The sequence below is a fragment of the Acyrthosiphon pisum genome, chromosome A1 (genome assembly GCF_005508785.2).
Source record: "Acyrthosiphon pisum isolate AL4f chromosome A1, pea_aphid_22Mar2018_4r6ur, whole genome shotgun sequence".
NCBI lineage: Eukaryota > Metazoa > Arthropoda > Insecta > Hemiptera > Aphididae > Acyrthosiphon > Acyrthosiphon pisum.
The window spans coordinates 137,482,149-137,505,872 of NC_042494.1; the positions used below are offsets into that span (position 1 = coordinate 137,482,149).

At 28.6% G+C, this 23,724-nt stretch overlaps 1 protein-coding gene across 2 annotated transcripts in view; it reads right to left on the reverse strand.

Annotated features, from left to right (window-relative positions):
• LOC100167286 (SCY1-like protein 2) overlaps nt 1-23,724 on the reverse strand; it is a 181,351-nt gene that overhangs the window by 32,202 nt on the left and 125,425 nt on the right. For both annotated transcript variants that reach the window (XM_029488421.1, XM_029488420.1), the window contains one exon: nt 16,161-16,275. In XM_029488421.1, coding sequence (XP_029344281.1) covers nt 16,161-16,275 — 115 coding nt within the window. The remainder of the gene's footprint in view (nt 1-16,160; nt 16,276-23,724) is intronic.

Here is a 23,724-nt window from a genome sequence, read left to right on the forward strand (position 1 = left end):
AATCTTTAAAAAAGAGTTACTTATTAAGCTAAAAGTTAATTTGTAAAAAAAAATTAACGAGTTAATTAACTTAATTTTAACTTTTAACTTATAAATGCCTAACATTGGATATATGTACATAGTTATATAGATTTCATGCTTTCGAAACATCAAATTTGTTGTGGGTAATTGCAATTGTTAAAATAAAGTATAATAATAAGTAGATATTGTTTAAAACCAGTAAAATGACACCATAAAAGTATAAAATAGATAATTTTTTCAACTAAATCATAGTCATAAAATTAGCCCTGATATTGCGTAAGTTAATTTAAAGAAAGTGTTTCATTAAGTATCCCCTCGCCCATAACTATTTAAGTTGTTTCGTGTGTTCAATTTTTTTTTTTTTATTATTATTAACCTGAACCATCGTTAATACTTAATAGCGAAAAGAATTGTATTCGTATTTTTGTTTTAATATTGAGTCATCAATTAGTTAATTTGAAATTAAAATCCATGTAGGTAATTACCTGTTATACTATTCAAAGTAATTACCTACTTGAATATTTATTTCAAACATCAAATTAACAGAGAATTTGATTTACGTGTGCTTATAATTTGCTGTGTTAAATTAAATGTCTAAATGAGTGCAAATGAATATCACTAAATATTGAATATAATATGTGTAGTAAAAGATTTAACTCGTTCTCTAGTCTTTATGGCTTCAATGCTTCTAAAAACAGCCGTTGCTGAAGTTTACATATTGAGAAACTTTAAACCGTTATAACGTGAGCACTGCGCAATGGGTTTATACCATTACGGTTGTATATAAATTAGACTGTACCAAGTACCAACGTGCTTAATTTGAAATACTGTTTTGCCAAGGAAATTCAATTAAATTATTTCCCTTGTAATACGTATAAAATAGTCTAATGGTATATAATTAATAGAATTCCGTCGACAACGACCAATATGCTACCTTCGCAGACTTCAACTACAATATGATATTTTAATTATACTTATATTATAACTATAACCATTATATATGTACCTAGCTATAAAAATAGAATTTTGTATCAACCAATCGTGTTTATTCAAAGAAACTATAAATACTATGAAATCGAAAATCGTAGGTGGGGTACACATGAGTCACAGAAAATACTGTAGTTGGTACGATATTATATAAGCTTTGTAAGTATAACGTTTATTTATATTACATTTAGGAATGGGCTGGTATACCGGTTCTCGGTTCTTCAGTTCAATAGGTTCTTTGAGAATCGAAGGAGCCGACAATTATTAGTTCTAGCATTATTATTTATCGGTACCGGTTTTTTCAGGTTTTTCTTGTGGTCACACTGTTTGAGATTTTTTAAGCATGCTTTGAAGATACTGTGAGAATCTACTAACTCACTTATAAATGATTAACTAATTATATGAACTAATAGTAAAAAAAAAAATTATTAATTTATGATTATGAATAAAATTCTTTATAAATGCATTATTATTTTTAATAATGATTAAAAATTAAACAGTATAGGAACCAGTATCGATAACCGAAAGTAACATTTTAGGAACTGGACGAGAGCCAGTACCGGTGATTTTTAAGAAGCAGCCCCTAAAAATTGCGTCCAAAGTAATTAACAACATATTAAAACCCTAGGAAATATCAATTAAATATTATGATGACGCATTTATATTTAAATACGTAGATTAACTGATAAATTAATTATTTAAATAAAACAGATTTCAGGAAAAAATTAAACGGCTAAATGATTTTGTCGGAGTGGAGGGGAGGAATATACGCAAAACCACGCCTATTAGTACGCCACTGCTCGTGCGTATAGTTTTTAATCCAAACCTATTTTTGTGGAACCAAAAATCACGCTTTCCCAATTAGAGGGTTTATACCTATAACTAATGTATATGGTACCTATATGGTCGTATATTATTATTTCAGGTAACCTTAATAACGGTTAAATAGACCCCAGAGTTAACACTTGGGATTAATTCCAGTGCTGTTTCCACACACACAATTCTCTTGTCCTCGGACCAGGGTATCAACCACCATTACATCACGACGGCTTAAAATCGCACATATACCTATATACAGTAGCTCAAATGATAATAGTTATGCATTCGTGCGTATTAAAACTTAACCACATCGCCATCTACTTAATAATTCAAACGGTGGTCAGAGCACTGAACAAACCGTGTTGGTAAAGAGAGTAAAGTTATTTGATAAAGTGAAACCGGCGAAGCAACACGACCGTGGTACTAGGTAAGTAAAATATAAAATATAAGTAAGCACCCCACATTAGATGCATTATTGTATCGAACACTTATTTAAAAAGTAATTGAATTCAAGCCAAAAAATAAAAAAAACATTGATCATTTTGAATGAGTTAGTATTATAGTAGCTATGGATTTTGAAATACTCACGGGAGTTTGTAATTCCATATTTTATAATCAATACATCAATATTTACATAAACTGCAGCATTCGTGAAAAAACATAATTCATAATAATTGAGTATGTTTGTATTAATATAAGGCTGTTATTGTTGTTTTTTCAATAGTTTATACTATTGAACTTACTGCGTAAATAATTTTGCATTATTATATTTAGGTGATAAAGTTTAATCCTGCACAATTGAATATTGAAAATTGAAGAACATTGGTAAACTGGCAAATATAAGGAAAACTAATATAAGTACCTATAATATTGTGTTTTAAACCGGTTTATAAAAACTAGAATACTTTTTTCAAACCTATAATCTATCAATATAAATTGTTTTGGCTCATTTAACTTAAATACAAAAAATTGGACAAGTAGATAACCACTCTTCTGGTACAATAGGTATGTGTCGAGTTGATTTCGTCCTTGATTGATATTACAGTTTTTTTGAATTATATTATAATTCACTCCGAAGTGCCTTCACTGGTTGGTTCTTCTTTCAAGCCACTCAAGCAACCAAATTATAAATAAAAAACATCACTCTAATATTATCATTACACTATTTAATATTTAGATTGTATAATTTTGTAAAATAATAATATGAAAAAAGAAAATATTATATTTGCCAAATATATTGCATATTTTATTATATTATTATAATATATTTATATAAAAGTTCATTTTCTGGTTAACTTTTGAGTTCTTATCGTTCATAATATTATAAAAAGGAAATATAAAAATTTTAAAATATAATAATATTTGAAGTCTTCACGAATAATATTTTCGAATATCACAATAAAATAATTAAATTAATCATAATAATTATTATTCGAAAATTTGCAAATTATTTTATAGCCACCAATTCGTGAAATTTTAATCTTAAACAACTAGGACCTTAATAATTTGATACAAGATTCCTTATGAATTTATTTACCAAAAAAAATAGTGCCAGGATCGACATGAGAAAATCGAAAATTAAGCAAATCACTGCGTTACGATTGATATATTATATTTAATTTAATTATTCTTTACGATAATATTATAGTTATTAATTATTATGTTTTTATACATATAATAGGCCATAACCCATTTCATTATTTTTTTATATGAAACTTCGACTGTAAAAATGTTTTTTCAAATATTTAACTACTCTCGTTTTACATTCATATTATTTTCTACCCGAAATGATAACAAATATTTTTGTGTTTTGTTTTCTGTCTTTTATTTCACGTGTAAACGTATACCAATATAATATTTATGTTGTATTGTTATTCGGTAAAAATCACTATTAATAATGATAACATATATTATAATATTAAGTATTAGGATCTAAATAAGTTTCTATAAAAGTAAACACGATATTTAACAATAGTTTTTTTTTTTTTTTTATTTATATTCATTTATTTAATCGTTTCAACCTAATAATATTATTACGTTTGTATTTTTTTACAATATATTTTAAATTAGTTTATTTAAAAGCAAACAGAATTATTATTATTATAAAATATTATGATAAATATTATGAATGTAAATGTAAATATACAAAAATTGAAAATTATACGAAATTAAGTTTATGAGATAGGAGACAGTAGGCCATCATGAGGGAAGCGGGTTTCCCGTTTTCCATCGGCTATTTATCACTATTACCTAGGTAATTTGATAGTGGAGAGTTCTTTGAGTTGAGTAGAGTCCTAAGTGATTTTTTTTTTGAATTTGTCTTTGATCCAAACATCCAAGAAGTAGAGGTGCTTGTTACACATGAACTAGCTGGAGGCTTTTAAGCTATTTTGAGAAATTTCTTTAGTGCTATAATTAGATTTTTAATTTTCATTTGAAATTTGGTAACGAATAAAATATTGGACTAGTGTAAGTTAAGAGTGTAAGAAATGTAGTGTAGGAAATACTTGAACTATACTTTATTTGGGGGTGTAATATTTTCATTCACGTATTGGTCTAGTTTATTTGTATTGTTATTTTGTAGTCTCCACGATTTTGGTAATCAAGGGAGACTTTTATTATAAATGTACAGTATTTAAACGATACACTATAGTAACTATCAGATAACTATCAGATATTAAAACAATATTATAGTTATTATTTTAATAAAAAAAAAAAATTTATAGTAATTTATAAAATACTGATTTTCCTAATTAGGCATTTTGATTTTTTTCCTATTTTGTTAATAACATTTAGCAATGATAATCTCTATTTTTTGTACTAATAATACATACTTTCGCTGCAATCGACGGTTTTTCACGTAGCCCCCGACTTTGTCCAGTCCACTCAAAACCCATTAAAATATTTTGTCATTTAATTAAAAAAAAAATTGACATGTGTTTGGGATAGATTGGTCAAATAGTGTACTTACATCAGGAACGTAATTTTACAACAATAAAATCATTTATGTTAAAATAAATAAAAGCTAACTGTGGAAGTAGTTATTGAAATTAATCAAACCCTATGATTAAGAATTCAATAACAATTTTTCATGAATATAATGTTATTTAAGTTAATTTTTAATAGTTATTATAGGTGTTTTAAATTACTTGAAATAAATATAACATTAAGTTGTACAGGTATTGAAAAATGTAACGCTTGTTCAAATTCATGAAATTAAAATTATAATATAATGCTTATTTATTTATTTAATGAGTTAATCATAGATGGATTGCCCAGCATTGTCAAGTAAGTATAATATTCCTGAAATAAATTGTATTTGTGTCTAACAGAATGTATCCATATAGGTAGTAAAGGGAAGAACAGTAATTATTATATATACATATATTATATATCTGCCAAAAGTCTTTTAAGTATATACTTGAACAAAACAAAAAAAAATATCATTGTACACTAACAAAAAAAATGAAAGATAATAATATACACTTCAGGAAACAATGTGTTTGCGTTTCATGTGTAAAAAACGTTGAATTCGCGAAAAACCCACCAGGATTTCTCGACATACATACATACACGATATAATAAAAACCAACCTTGTAGGTAGCTACTTTATTCCTGAAACAATTACGTGGTTTTCATAATGGGTGAAACAAAAGGAACAGTTCACACGCTTTGTTTGAAAAAAAATCGTTTCGAGTGTGCACATCAAACGAATCGTATGTTATACAAACATTGTACAAAATAATAACGGATAATAAATAATGTAGTGGGACGCTAAACCCGCGTAGTTTATGAACAATTAATATAATAACATTTTGATAACATCACATTGATGTTAGGGATTCATTTTATATTATTAATATTATGCTTGCATACGAACAATAATTAGTTTGGAGGAATAACATTCCAATAATTCATTCAAGTGATGAAGTTTTGGCCGATCAAACTCTGCGCATGTCGTTGAATTGACAAGTTGCAATATAAATCGATTTTCATCGATACGCAGAGCAATAATAAACGACGAGAATATTATGTGGTATTGATATACATTTTATACGGCATAACACCCAGAGGTGGATCCAGGGCTTGATTTTTTTTTGGAAGGGAGCAAAAGTACAAAAAACAAAATTTTTCTACAAAATTGGCTAAATACAGTGTAAACTGTAAAACAAAAGAAAACTATGGCAATCGGTAGGTGGGTGGGGGGGGGGAATTACCCCTACCTCTTTGATTTGCCACTAACAGTACCACCGGTTAAATATGATTATTATTTATTAATATAAAATATTGTCTAGCTGACTTGGGAATAGAATGTGTATAGGCAGATAACTAGTTATATTATATTTTAATATATCAAACAAATAACAATATTACGGTTCATTTAAATTTTATATCGAACAGGCGCTGTTCCACCAGTCGATAAGTATTAAATATTATGAAATTATATTATAATATTACACTATTATTTCGAAAATCGGCTATCGTAGTGAATTTAAAACGAAACTATAATTCCTAATTACCTCGATGCCAAAAATATAGGATTTTAATTCGTTATATTTTTTTGTCGGTAACAAATTTAATTCCACTCAATCGTCATTGACTCGGCACAGACCACCTGACGGCTGACGTTGTATAAATTATAAAAATATTTACTTAGCGACTTCTGATAAAAACAATCCTAACACAATAACCCGATTATTTTTTAATATCCATCAGCAAGGCCTCACAATGGACATTCGGACGTCAGTGTCTTTTCGATGGTCACCATGGAGTATATAAGGGAGATGACAATCCTCTTCTCATATTACCCATGTGGCCATCAATGTGATTGTTATTAAAATAAAACAATATGCCTACACTTATAGCCTAACATTGTCAAACATTGTTTTGCTGAAAAAACATAGGTAACTATTATTTGGTGACAGCCAATAGATGTTTTAAATAAAATCGAGTGAGTTTATAATAATATCAATTCTATATAAATGGTTTTTAACTGACATTAAGGGATTGACTATTCGAGAAAAAAAATTAAAACCTTTTTTCCCGTTATTGTGTTTTATATTATTTTAATTCGTTACATTTTTCTGTCAGTGACAAATTTAATCGTACTTAGTCGTTTTCCAATTTAATTCCACTCAATCGTCATTGACTTAGCACAGACCACCTGACGGCTGACATTGTATGAATTATAAAAATATTTTCTACATAGCGACAACTGATAAAAACAATCCTAACAATAACGCAATTATTTTTAACCAAAAAAAGGTCGAACATTCAGGCGTCAGTGTCCTTTCCCGTGTACGGCCATTTTATATTAAATATGTGTATATCATTATGATAAATACATATGTCAGAACTTATAATAACATTGATAACATTGTTTTTCTATAGAAATATGGTAATATGATTAGATAATAGCCAACAGGTGTTTACTAATCGAGTGAACTTATAATAATATCAATTCTACATCGGTGGTCCTGAACAGACGTAAAGAGGACTTCACACTGATCTGGGTACGCCGAATGGGTTGACAACGTCAACACGCTAGTAACACTTTACTTACACTTATTGAATATATTTCGTCACGAACTATACATTGACGACCCAGTGAAAAGGCCATTTTACAGAATACTTTATATAACGTTCCTCTATAAAACTCGATTTTGCTTATTGAATAAAAAACAAAAACCTTAATTTGGTATACAAGTTTATTAGGTATGTGTGTAGTTCCTCGTGAGAAATAAATTATTATTAACAGTGGTATAAATTGTGTTACGTAATAATATTATGTGGGTAGTGTTATAATTCACAAATTTTCACAATATAAATAGTAATTATAATGATATATTTAGAAACAACAAGAACATCAATGTGGGTGGATTATGTACAGCCCCACATCGAAGTACAAAATATTCTTACAGTTGTAGAGTCCAGCATTGTGTGTGGTTATAGATTGTAGAAAGTTTTTATTTTTTTCCCAAGAAAACGTCCGTTATTGGGAGGTGTCCGTTAGGGGAGGTTTCACTGTATTTGTATGCTATTCAATATATTGTTTATATTGTACTAATATTATCATAATATGTTATTATTTTGTTCTCTTTAAAGTTAATTTATATTTATTTTTATACCTACAAGAGTAAAGTTAAAATTTTTACTCACACCATTGTATTATTACCCTATTAAGAGGTTTTATATACGCGTTATTTATATATAATATAATATTAGCGGTCAATTTTAGGGAGTTCATATTATTTTTTCGTCTTTTTTTAAGATCATTATTACGGTAACATTTTTTAATGTATATAAATGTATATATGTAAATTTTGTCAAGATTTCAACTTCAAATGCTTATAAAAAATAATTGTGCCTATGTATTTTTAATATTTTTCAACTGCTATTGTAACAATGTATCAGGAGCCTTTTATTAATTTTTTACAGTTTTTGGCCCAATAGATAAAACTTTATTGATATTTATAGAAAAAAAAACTAATTAAAATGGAAACTGAAATTGTCCGTAAACAGCTCAAAACAAATCAAAATATTTTGAAAATTTTATAATGTATAGAAAATGGAAATATAAACAACCAGTGAAAATTTCATGTATCTACAGTCATTTGTTTTAATGTTACACCAAAAACCAAAATCAATTTTCTCGAAAACAGATTTTGCGTAAAAATTCCCGTTTTTCCTTAATTTTTCTTTTGTTTTTCACGGTGCTTTTGAAAACTATTGGAAAAATTTTACTTTTGACCCCCCAAAGTACCAACTAGATTCACTTTCCTATCAGAAAAGATACTGTTGAAGAAAATCGAAGCACTTTTTCTGTCCTAAAAGGTGATGACAGACACAAAAATAAAAAAAACACACATCATTGTAAAATCAATACATTCATCGTTCCACTCAGAATCTAAAAATGCTCAATTTTGTCTTTAAAGAAATAAATCTTATGAAGGTTGTAATTAGTTACAAGACAATATTGTATATATATTAAAAAAAAAAAAACAATGTTTTTTAGTACATAATATATAAACAAGTATATAGGATATAAGTATAGGATATAATTTGAATATCAAAAAAATATGGAAACCCATATTATAAAAGTCAGCCTTAAATGACTCCCACGTGACGATATCAACTTAAATAATTTACGGACTATACGATTCCTAAGCCAATAGTTGATGTTTTTGAAATGTCTAGTGAAACTTATAGGAACTGAATAGGAACCATTTGGTTTTAAGTACCTATAAGAACCATATCCTTTTGAAACGTTAAACTATCTGCCTGTGTCATTCGAATGGCTTTGTTATCCATCTATTCTAAAAAAAAAAAAATGTTAGAATATTTCATTTGTTATTTCTTTGTGAAAATACTCGGATGTTGAGTAGTTTAAAGTTGATATAAGTCGAATCTTTACATCATTTCCTATACTCATGAAGGGTTTTACTATGGTATTATTGTTAGGTACTGTAATAGAATTCACTGAACAAATGGAATGTATCAAAAATATGACATTTGAAACTTTTAGATTGTGTTGCAAAACAACCAAGACATAGTAAGCGTATATCTATCAAGAAGGCATAGTGAAATACTGAAATTTATTTCATGTATCAAAACATTTTTTTTTTAATTTAAAAATTGAATAAAAATTATTTCAAAAAAAAATTAATAATATGCTTTTATAAAAATACTGTAACTGTTGAATATATCACGTATATGGAAACAATTCGTATAAATGTTGTGCTAAAGTTAAAAATGTGGAACCATGATAATGTTTTTGACGCAAATTACGAATTTATCATTTTAATTGTGTATGTTGAAATTATAAATTCATTGCATTCATTTTTTGTCAACCTAGCGTTAAAGAACGTCAAGTAAAAGGAATAAAGAAAACATTTTGTGGTCAAAACCGAAAATTACAGTAAAATATCTGATAATGAGTGCTGTGAACTGGTGATACGTCTTAATGTTGACAGTAATATTATATTTTATAACTGTTTTAATTTTACGTTTTTACACGCGTCATCATTGTAGTTGTTGGTACTCACAGGCACGAATAGGGAATGGGCTTTAGGGGCTATCTACACCCATTCATTTCAATAGCCCTCCCTCCTCAAGCATTTTCTGATATTTTTTTATGCTTGATCAATATTATAGCTTCAGCCCCCCCTTCCCAAAAAAAAAATAATCTCGAACGCTATCTGCGCCTATGTCGATACTCTATGGAAACATTATAATATAGTAATCAATATAGTGATGCATTACGCAAAAAAAATCTCTCAAACCTGCTTGGTACCAAAATACAAAAAACATTTTCAAGTTAAAAAGACAGCCAACCGATTAAAAAAAAAAAAAAACAATTTAAACGTATAAGCACATTGTGCATTACGATGACAGAATTAAACACTGTAACGTTTCAAACCACGTAATATAATATTGTACCTATATAAAGTCATGCATTATTAAAATATCTAGCTTTTTTTTCCACTCGTGAACAGCTTATTAGATTTCAACGAAATTGATGACGTATAAAACTCGTACAATATTGTGTTTTATAGAAAAATATCCTATTACAATATTTAAATTGGCGTTTTCAAAAAATTATAATTTATATTGAATATTGTACAGTATAGGTACAATAATATGCTCGTGTTATAAAAATTTGATATGGGTATTACCATTTACTTACAAAAGTACCTACGCCGTTACTTCGCGACTGCTTTGCGATTACACGTTAACAACAGCGTGTGGGCGATCCGTATACTTAGGTACCTATATATTAGTCACGAATTGATTAGGTTTTTAATAATTTGTTTTGGGCTTTATTGCTCAGCACTAAAAACCATTTTAACGGGTAATGCGATGTGTACAACGGTTGAATTATGAGATTTGCAATTATGCATTCATCCGGTAGTTCCCATTATTAATATACATAAGCCCAAAACATTTTGCCGAAGACTTACTTCAGCGCCTCATTAAATAATAAAAGTGAAATCGATTTTCCTTTATCGTCGTTAATGAGATAAAATACATTATGTACAATGTACATGATAAAAATATTCGATGGTGGTAGACCTCACTGGTTTGGCTGCTATAATATGGGCAGAGGTAACAAACGGTACATTCACGATATTGTGTGTTGTTATTTTTCAATATCAATCAACCCAACAATATAAATAAAATCATTTCAATTATATCATTATACATAATATATATTATTATATATTTTCCAACATATTTTTGTTACCAACAATGGGATTATAAGCAGATACAATTGTTTCCATTTATGAGTATAGTTTTACATTTTAATTTTATTATTAGTACCTATAAGTTCTGTTTCAAATATCATTACTAGGTACCTAACTATTATATTTTGTAGACTAAAGTTCCTATTATTACACAAAAAACGCGTTTTTTCCAATCAATCTTGTCCAATATATTAATTGAATTTTTTTGTAGATAAATATTTTCAAACTGGTTAAATATTAAACTATTATTGTTAGTTTTTAATTGAAATTTAGCAGGAGCTCGATTGATTGGTGTAGTAAAGGTTATCATTCGAATTTAGAGTTATTTAAAAATTTGCCCTGTAGTGAAAATAAATTCAAACATTTTTAAAAGTTTTCCTGCAGCGGTGTTAACACGGTGACGGTGTGACTGTCCCGGAACGACGATCAGCTGACGGAGGTGGAACCGGATCGCGACGATACACCACACGTCGAATAGGGCGACGTCGGCCGGCGGGTCAATGAACCCGTGGACTTACCGTGTACTGGAACGGCATGATGGACACATGTGTCGAAATCGGACGACGCGGGCTCGAAAAGGTACTACGGCCGAGTATAGTGCGGCTCGTCGCGTATGGACGTCGTTGTCGCGGCGTCTGTCACACGGCGTGAAAACACGTGGGGACCACGGCGGAACGCACTGTGTACAACGACGGGCGAGCAAAAAACGGTGGTTTTGGCGCAGGCGGCCTTAAAACACAATTTGTGTGTGTGCAAAGGGACACGACGCGAAATGGAGCTCAAAACTGTCCGGGCGGTGGTTTTCGGCGCAGGCGGCCACAAAACATTACTACTTCATTAGGACAACAACACGCAACGGCGATAATATAAAACGCGCGACAACGGCGGGATAGTGTTGTATGGAGCGCGTGTGCTCGTGGTGGGAGGTAAGACGATAACGGTCAACCGGTGTCCGCGAAACGTGCGACGGTTCCGTATCCAACAACAACATAACCCAACAAATAGCAGTTTCGCTGCTGGCGTGAAAACTGGAAATCCCCACCCCCCCCCCTTCATGAAAATAAGGTCAAAAAAATGTCTAAAGTTTTCTTGAAGTGTCCCGGCATATTGTACGGTCTCCAATCACATAATTTTGTGCAAATAGTTCACCTCATGTGCAAACAGGTCACTTGTGTGCAAACGGTTCTTATGATAGTTATAATAACGTACCTATGTGTATGTTTATAACGTATCGCATGATATTTGTCCAAAGAAAATAAAAATATTATTTGCAATCTTTTAAACCTACGATGACCTAAATGTTTCCACGTTTTTCAATCGTCAGAAGGAGTAAACAATATTTAATGTTACAAGCCGCGTGGGTACACTTAGTAATTTATGTTTTGTATTGGCGTTTTATAGGAATTGATATTATTCAAACAAACGTATAAAACGACCGTAAAACGTATTTAATAGTATCGCGAAATTATATTGTACCACCCACTGAACTGTGTTCGTTATGATTTATTTATCGTCAAGAAGCTATTTGTTGGAAGAGAACTAGCACGTATACTCACACCTACCAACTCTGGTGCACTGTATAGAATACCAGAATGTGTGTTTTTGACATGCACACATAGCCTATATCCACCTATTGAATAACTCTAATTTATCCCCACTTTACGGTGCACGCGTACATCGATTTAAGTTTACTGCCAACAGTATCGAACAATAACAGAAGAGAAAATAGTGTTTTGAGATTTATTTGATATTCCAGAATAATATCATTATACCTGTACCGCCGCACTTGAGGTGCACAGTAAAATTCACTTATACGCACTTAAAAATTCATTCCAGTGAAGAATAGCCGAGTGTTACAAAACATTAAACACGCGGTGCCACACAAATCACTGCATATTAACCGTGTGACTTGCGCGTGTGTACGATGGGCGGTGGTCGGGGGAGGACGATTTAAATCCGAGTTATCCTTAAAATGTTGCAAAAACCTATTGAGTTTATCGACAGCTGGTATATTATAAGCACCTCCATGTGCCGATGTTCCCGGGAAATTTTATTCAAATGGCAATAATTTGTAATCGTTTAATCGCAGCTGCTGTTTCGCGTGGACGGAGAAAACGTATTTTTAATTACGCCCACGCCCGACACCACTAAGAGGGTCGTGATTTACGGTGGCCCTTGAACAGTGTTATCGTAGTTGCGACGACGGAATATTTTATCGTTTGCCTAGATTAATATATAGATCGGACGGCGTTTCTGCAGAGGAGCAAAATGCCAGCGATTTGTCTGCGTATGTGCATGCCGTAAAATATAATATATAATAACAATAATAATATAATATTCTATAGAAATCCGTCTCGACACGGACACGAGATGAACACTTCCACTTCCGATTTGTCGGAAACCACCGTGAAAAATAAATTGACAGTACATTTCTCGTAATTCGTCACACGCAAAATAGCAATAGGCAGTAGTACGTTCCAGCATATCAGTTTCGAAAAATCAAGAGAATAACGTGTGCGAATTTTCGTATTGAACGAAAATACCAGTACAATTTTATATTACTCCATACATTATATTTTTACGATGTGTTTTCATAATAGTATCGTTAGTCATAACTTCGTCCTTAAATCAGTCAATTACGGAAGTTTCCTGTGTAAAAATCAAAATACGATGTATAGAACGTATTTCAAAGTCAGTTTCTTTCGTAAATCAACCGATATAGTGATATGATACTGCACACTGAAATCCGTAGTGGGTATTGTATTAAGTTTTTTTTTAAACTAAAATATCAATTCTTTTTCGTGGATGTGATGATTTAAAAATTATTATTATTATTTATGAGTTACGACACTGGACATTTCCAACAAGTATACATATTGAGAGTAATTTCTCAGTATTTTTTGTGCTTCAACACGTAACATGTTTGATATTAAGTTCATGATGTTAATACATTAATTATCGTGTACGTTTATTACACACAGCGTATATAAGGCATTATATAACTTCACATTATTACAAATAATTTAAAAATGTTTATGACTTCTTAACTCCTAAAACGTTTTCTAAATTTAGAAATAATATTTTTTTTCTTTTTTGCCAAGTTACAATTTATTATTACATTTTATATTATATAGTTAGTATAGTAATAAATTCTACTAATCGTCACATGCAGAACGCATGCACATATCAAGTGAAATATTAGTCTATTGAGTCTATCAAATCTATGTATGTGTAGATACCTACTTATTTTCTATAAACATTTTGGCATGGAAAGCTTTATTTCAGTGCCAATTAAATTATGTAAAACACTTACTTAAAATGATCATTTATATTTTCTATAATAGTATAATGTAAATCCGCTAAGTTTGTATAAAAAAATTTTATTTCACATAAATCAATTATTAACATTGGATTTTTTTAATAATACTTTTGGCAGAGTTATAAATTGCTAAAATATTTTACGCGACATTTCACTAGACAGGAGCTTGTTAAAATAATATACAGTTGAAATCTTTTTAACGCTTGGTTATTTTCTGAACTGTGATACTTAACTATGGTTCTAACTCGTTATGAATAAAATTATAACTATTATACCCATATGTTTAGGTTTAAACTTATTGTAGATGTTTGCCGTTTGGTTTGCGACAAAAATCAAGTATTATAGCGGATTATTGGATATTTTTATATTATATATTGCTTGAAATTAGTACCTGGTCAACCATAGTACCTGAAATATCACAAAATACGGAAAATTCTGACGTGTAGGTATTAAGTCATCACGCCATACAAAATAACTGTTCGATCGATTCAAAAATTATTTTTTTCCGAACCAAATATGTCATTTAATTTTTTATTTAAATGAAATACATATACCAACGATATTAATTACGAATATGTGACTATTAAAAAGTCACATACGTCACAATGAATAATGCTGATTATTCCCTTACAAAAATTATTAATTATTTACCATTTGTCTATTAGTCAAATTATATCAAACACATTTAAAATTCAATTGTTTAAAAAAAAAAATACTTTCTGTTATATCAAAATTTATGAGAGAACAACAATGAACAATACCAAAATGAGACGTAGGTACGAGGAGACATTAAAATATCCGTTATAGTTCACTATGTAATATTATATAATGTGATACATGTTGTTTACATGTACATGTACATTCATTTCATGATCATAATATATACCTATGCTTTGAAATAGTTCAATGTATGGTGTTACATTATATTTTCTGTGTCTGGCCCCTGGATATAGCATAGCATTTTTAGTGGTTGGTTAATGGTGTTAACATAATTCTTTACAAAAGTTAATATCCAAGGAACCTTCCGTACAAAAAATATTGTTAATTATTATTTTTAGGTAGAAAGTGGGGTGAAATGAAAATAAAAATGTAAATCCATACCTACATAATATATTATATTTTATGTATTATTTATATACATTTGTGTAGTTGTTTTTGCCCTAAAAGCTTCAGAACATTCAATACACCATTTTCGCATTCGACAGTGATGTGTTTTTAAATATTTTAAAAATACGTTTTGCGATTGTAAGTTTTTAAACTTGTAATTCCCTAAACACATTTAAAGAGTATGATTAGAGATATTTTATTTCCTAATGACCTCTACATCTGTGCTCGAATAGTTATGTAATTATACTGAAGAGGTACACTTAAAGTGAGTGCTTATTTAATAGTTAAACACAGTTAACAGCACTAATATGTGAACAGGCGTTCAGAGACACATTGTTTAAACGAACATATTCTAAAATAAACATTTATGCTTGTGTAATTATTAACAACTTACTATATAAAACCATACAATTATGAAGAATGTATCATTTTTTAATTGAAAATAAAATGTTAATTTACATAATACATAAAATATCATTCAAACTTCTTTAAATCGTTTTATTAATCGAAAACTGAGCTTAACTGTATGATTGGCTATACAACTTCCGATAAGCGTTAATAAAACAATAAGTAAATCATATATATATATATATATATATATATATATACACATAATGTAACTACTAATGCATCAGTGAGCTGAATAAATAATAGATACATACCAATGAATTCCAGACCACTAAGTTTCCAGGTTCCTGTTTTTGTTACCAATATACTGCTTGGGCAAACATTGTGGTGATGGACTTGAGGTGATAAGAAATCAAGGGCTTCGGCAATCTGAAATTTGTTAAATAAAAATTGTATTTTTATATGAGAAATAATTTAAATTCTTGATATCAGTAGGATATTATGTTATGACTATAGGTACAATTGTATATATATATTTTATTTTGGATTAAAATTATCAATATTTTGGATTTAATGAGACAATTTAGTTTCCAAGTGAAGTGATTATATTGATTTATGTCTTATGAATTACCTGTTTTGGTGGAAAAAGTGTTAAATAACAAAGTCACAAAATTAACAAATTAATTTGTATTATAATATGATGACGTTATTTGCACATTTTTTAAAATGTAATTTACAGTTTTAGATTCTTAGTGGAACGATGAATGTATTGATTTTACAATGATGTGTGTTTTTTTTTTATTTTTTTTTTTTTATTTTTATTTTTTATTTTTGTGTCTGTCATCACGGTTTGGGGCAGTAAAACTGCTTCGATTTTCTTCAGTATCTTGTTTGATGAGAAAGTGAATCTAGTTGGTGCATTCGGGAGGTCAAAATTTGAAATTTCCAATATTTTTCAAAAGCGCAGGTAAAAAAACAACATAAAAATTAAGGGAAAACGGGAAAATATTTAAAATACTTAGTCACATTTTTTTTTATTAGCATTTAAAGTTCAAAAATTGACAAAATATGTAAAAATCACGAAAATTAGCAAATTATTTTGGGTTAATAATTAGTAAAAATTTTTCTTTTTAGAACTAAGATTTTAAAACGTAATGCAAGATTCCTTATAGGATAATCTATCTTTATCAAAAAAAAAAATATCTATAAGAAACTGAAATTAAATTTTTATGAGCGTTTAAAATTCGTATTTTTACAACATTTGATATTCACTCGATTTCTTACATAACGATTTTCTTATTTTGTTGACATTAAAAAACGAATGACTGTAGAACTTGAAAATTTCACTGAATGTTTATATTAGCATTTTATATATACGATATAATTTTGAAAATAATTTGACTCTTTTTGAGCTGTTTATGACATTGTAAGTTTTCAATTTTTTTAGTGTTTTTTTCTATAAATATCAATAAAGTTTTATCTATTGGGCCAAAAAGTGTAAAAAATTAATAAAAGGCTCCTGATACATTGTTACAATAGCAGTTGAAAAATATTAAAAATATAAAGGCACAATTTTTTTTTATAAGCATTTGAAGTTAAAATGTTGACAACATTTATCAAATTTAAAATTGAATAATTATTTTGTAGTTAAAAATTTATAAAATGTTCAACTTTTATATCTAAGGATTGAAAATTTAAAACAAGATTCCACGTGAATATTTAATTCTGTTGCCAAAAATTCTAAGAAATATATAAGCACAGTTCATTTTTATAGTAATTTTAAGTTCAAATTTGGACGAAATTACATAATATAAAAAACCTGGAATAACTATTTTAGTTATTTTGTTGTGATTGTAATGATTATATAATATTATTTGTGGGTACTTGAAACTTCTAAAGTATACTATTATATATCAATGATAGTACCACGGTTTTTTGTTGGTGTATAACGCGTTACCTGATGGATATTGTGATATGATTAATTTGGAATTTATTATTAATACCCATTATAGATCAATTTTTTTTTAATACTATAGATAAGTATACCTATAATAATAGTATGTCTAATACCTAGACTAACAAACCGTCTCCGCTTAGAATCGTTTTTCTTATACAGTGATATTATATCATTGAATTCAAATTTAATACTATCCATTATACAGTGACCCACTTGTAACCTACTGTACAGCAGAGCGACATCCACTTACCCACCTTTTTTTTTTTTGCAACTTCAAGTTTTAAATTATAAAAACATCCTAAGCAAACTTTGGTGAATTAAAATCTACTTAAAAAAGGTATTTGAACGGCGAAAATGTATTTTTTCTTATATTTAACATTTAAATTAATAATACATTGAATTGCACTAACGTAAGTACGAAATAAACTTAATCTACCTGATCGTATTTTTTTTAGATATTGTATAGATAAACTATACATTTTTGTATAAATATATATTTATAATATTTGTTTTGATTATATATTATGTTGACCATTTTTATGATTAGCTTTTTCAGGGATTTATTTACTATTACAGTCATTAAAATATTAATTAAAATAAGTAGCTTGAGTCCAGGGTAGGTGCGTTTATGTTTCGATTCAGGAATAAATAAAATATGTGTGGTTAATACCATAACTGTTTTATGAAAGGATACCAAAAATAGACTTCGAGTTTGAGGAAATATTATAATATTATAATATATTATATACATTTATAATACATAAAAAAATAATAAATAATATTAAAATTACAGTAATATATTCTTGTACAGTCTAATATTAAAAAATTCTCATTAACTTTTTATTTTCTAAAGTAGCTTTATACCGTACAATGAATTTGTTATATTTTGCAGTTCCCAGTCAATAATCAACTATACAATGTAACAAGAACACATTTTTGTACTATGTTTTCATTTTTTCATAATATGTAATTTCTGGTAAAAACGATAAAGTTATTTATAATGGTGAATGATTTCTTTTGTTATGAACCATCTAATTTTGGCCTATCACATCAGGCCTAACATTTTAAAATTGATTAATTAGGTAGGTACATTAAATCGTGGTACTGAAATAAAAATTCCTATTTAATAATATTTAAATCACATTTAAATAACATGTACAATTATTTTTTAATGTAATAGTCATAATGAAATTCACGTTGTAATTGATTATCAAAAAACTATATCGTCGAATTAGATTAAAATACGTTTTAATATGAATATTTATGCAGTTGACCCATCATAATTTTTACTAAATTAATGAATAATAAAAGTAAAAATATTACTTTTAATTACCTACCTGAATAAATATTTTTTTTTTATTAAATATAAAGCTTTGTTTACACATATTACACTACGTGGTTTGCAGTAAAAAAAAAACACCCAGTCAAGGGATTAAGACATTTTTTTATATATAATAGAAATAAATACGGTCAAAAATATTTAAAAAAAAATCCAAGTAGGTATATATACCTATATACTAATGGTTTATACCATTAAATGTATTATATTAACTTTATTTAACAGCCATAAAACCTATAAAAATAAAATATAAACATAACGTATTTTAGGAGCCAAGTGTTAGCCATTTGTTATAATATGCTCAACTCAGCGAATGATACAGGTTTTCAATTTTGTTAATCATAACTTAAGATATTATATTTTAGAGCATTAAGAAAAACCTGCAAGTTTGCATTCAACAATCAATTTTTCGAATATATTTCGATTGCCAACATTTTATTTAAATTTCAAAATATATAGTGATTGATGCCTGTGTAAGTATTATATTGAAATAATTTATAGTCATTTCTTCAAAGTATCTACCTTCTAACATCGATTTACAATCAAAGAAAAGCATTGTAAGACCTGACGAAAAGCATTCGTTTCATCAAAAAAATTCTTCTGAGAAAGAGATAAAAAGTAAATCAGAATCAATTCAAATCTAATACGATAACTTGCCGCTTCTTATGTCTCTCAGTATTCGCGGTGGCATTGAGGAAACGATACGTTAATAAAAATCAGGAAAATGCTTTTCGTATCTAATAGCTCGAGATTACCAAAGTTATGTTTGGGTTGCATATTCCCTTAGGGACCAACTTGTTGCGCTATCAATTTAAATTACAATACCTATCTAGTAAAGCAAGCTTTTGTCGTTTGTCAATATAGTTTAGGAGTGGATTTAATGAGTATAATCTGTGTACGTGGATACGTTGGTAAACGCGATGTTATTTACTGAACTAATACCAAAAACAAATAGAAAACGTGTAATATACGACTATGGGTATTTATAGATATCTATCTATCATAAGTTATTACAATATTCGTTTTACTTAAAAATATAGTTACCACGTGTAATCATTAATCATAAGTCCAGTAAAAAGGAAAAAATTAAATGAACAACAGTTAAATGAAATGTATAATTATTTTTACATTGTATGCCTCATTGTCCACCCTCCCCCCCCCCCCCCCTGACGGCCGGCGTCGACCATTAGGGGGTTCACTTGCCAACCGATATCAATTAACTATAGCCTCTGAGCATTGAAATAAAAGCTAATGCAAATAAATTATTACAAACTTTGATGTTTCACCTGAAATTTTTATTGATTTCACCATCGCCGTAGGTATAGTAAATCTTTCAACTCTTATGGATATGCATTATGTTCAGGGAGCTTAACTATTCCATGGCTAAAGCGAGTATCTTATATATTTTCATTTTTAAAAGGGGTAGCATTGCAATATTGATATTTTTCTGTCATATCACCGATATATAAATATTCAGGCTCATCAGTTTGCTCATTCTCTAATTTTTGTTTCTTTGATGTTATGTCGAAATATTCTTCACGTTTACGTTTATTCTTTTCTCTGATTTTTACCATTATATGTTTGATATTAATCTTTTTTTTTTTGTAACGTGCGTCTTCATCTGATATCTGAAGCCTCTTTTTATCCACCTCAAAATAAAAATTACAATGGAACTCTAATATTGGTATTTGGTTGGCTTCCATGGTAATTATTATTTGACGAAACCATTTTTTAAATTTTTTTTATAATAGAGAGATGAGAGATACCGTTGCAGATAATGATGGATAAAACGTGTATAAGCTCATAGTTGAAGTGTCTAAGATTATTTTTGAATGATCTATCAATTAACACACCAATATTAATGATATAAACTATTTTTTGAATGACATTTGAAATAAATTAGTTGATTAATATTCTGTAAAACTTTTACCATGACAAATTATTGTTTACGTTTAATTCCGTATTTAAACTCTTAAAATCACAAACTTAGTTTTTATGTTTATTGAAAAATAATTCTTATGTCCATAATATGATGCACGGTTTATTATGGTATTTACTATTTTAGTACGTTTGTATAATACTGCTATTAACATTTACTTTGATAAAACATTGTAAAAACTACGATAAACATACAAACATTACATCGAGAGATAGAAAACAATTTTGACTAGACGTTACGAATATCCGTTTACAACTGCAGTATTGAGTCTTATTGAGCAACTTTCTTAACCCAATTTATAGATTCATAAAATGTAATTGGGGAAATGACAAAAAAAAAAAAAAAATGAAAAACACATTTTATTATTTCCAACCTTACAATACACTACAATAGTTTGTAGCCACTGATCCCAATATTATGGGAAACGTAGTCCTCTGTCGAATTTATATTTAAAACTCTTGTTCACTATATAGCCAAGTGTGCCGTATGAATGAATTCCCACACAGATTTCTGTAGAGATTTAACAGTACTTAAACAACTCGTAAATTTTTGACGTAAACATAAAAATAATCATCAACTTTAATCCCGGGCCGAACCAGTGAACAACAGCCAAATGGTTGTAATAATCCTGAACTCCGAAGAACATACGACAGTGGCACCGTGGATCATCTCTTGTCAGATCCATTTCCGTCACTGTCTCAGTCCTAAGAAGACTTAAGTCCACCATAAATCCCGCGCTTACACTTTTCAGTTCAATTTTTAATATACTTCGTTCTAAATTCAACTTAGATTCTAATTGAATCGTACTCATTCACATTCTTATAATTAATTTCGTTTGTTCGTGTCCGTCATCTTTGATATCTGTTACATTTTTGAGTTGTCACACTGCACTACAGAAAAATCTTATAAAAATCACTTGGCCATCCGCGGCCGCAGAATGTCTTTGTTGATAACATTGTCACTCCCGTTACACCAACCCGGGTAACGATGCCGATTGTAAGGTTACTACTACACCATCACGATGTTCCGTGTATAGAATGCAAGGACCAAGTGTTCAGAATTGTATTATTGCCTTATCAGTCACTAAATCAAATAATATTATTTCACAGTAATTTATAACCACATTGTTATCGCTGTAAATATTGAAAACTGTTTGGTATTATTGTTATAATCATGAGATATATATTATGTAATTATATATATATTATTATAATCGATTTTTTTCCTGGGCGAAGTCAGGTTATACAGCTAGTATAATAATATATAATGTGTATATAATACACATATATGTTTAATATTGTTATAATATATTATATGAGTCATGTTTTAAATGTCATCATAATTTTAGTTTAATTATTTATTAGGTCAATGACAGCAGTAGACTGTGAAAAAAAACACAAACATACCTTTAACAGCATAAAAAAAAATGTACGTTGGCAGCCACGATGTAGACCTACGGTTTTACAAATGTAATAAAAGCGTTTAGTTGTATTTATTACACTATTATCATCCATTTTTACACAATTACGACAAAGTAGGTATATTTTTTTGAATACGAATTGCACGAATAATTTGTAAATGTTTGGTCGATATCTAAAATATTAAGTAATGTTATTAATTTAATTAATTTATACCTGTGTTAATTCAAAGGAAAATTATAAATTACTTTGATATTAGATAAACAGCTTATATTCTATCTATTACAGTCCTTTGTAAGAGAATTTCTTTAAACTTAATTATATTGAGTATAATTCTGCCAAACAAAACAAAAACAAGGCTAAGTATCCAACATTAAAATAGTATGGCTTTTTATTTTATTCTAATACAAATACACATATTTTTTTCCAAAATCTTAACCTAGATAGATATTATAAAGCAAACATGCAGATGTGTTATTGTTACAAAAAAAAGTACGAACAATATTATGTAGATAACACATTGCCTTTAGTTTTAAAATATTATTTAGGCAATTAAAAAGGATAGACTTAGGTAATTGTGGTTATTATTAATAGATATTAATTTGGAATTTAAATATTCTATATTGTTTGAAGATTTCAAGTTATTTAATTCCAATGATAAATTTAATCCGTAGTTAATTATTTGTTTTATTGTGTAACATTCTAATTTCACTCATGTTTTTTTATATATATTTTTAATAATAATTTTTTTTTATTTATTTTAGATTTTGAGCGGAGCGAGGAAGCTAGTGGTTTTACAATAGTGTTTATTTTTTATCCGGTATACAACATTTCTAACATAAAGAGTGCTTCAATTTCAACATATAGTATCTTATCTTTTAGAAAATTGGATCAAGATAGTACTTTAGAGAGTACTTTTGATTTTCTCAATAGTTATTTAATTCCAAGGGAAAAAACACCGACAAATTACGAAAAACCGCTAAAAATAGGATATTAACTGGAAACAAATAAAAAATAATAATACTAGAATAACAATGAACTTACAGGATATAATAAATAATAGCATTATAAAATATCTCCGCCTCGCTCAGAATCGTTTTTCTTATACAGTAATATTAAATTATTGAATTCAAGTATAATACAATCCATTATACATTGACCCATTTGTAACTTACTGTACAGCAAAAAGACATCCACTTACCCGTTTTTTTTTTTTATAGTAATT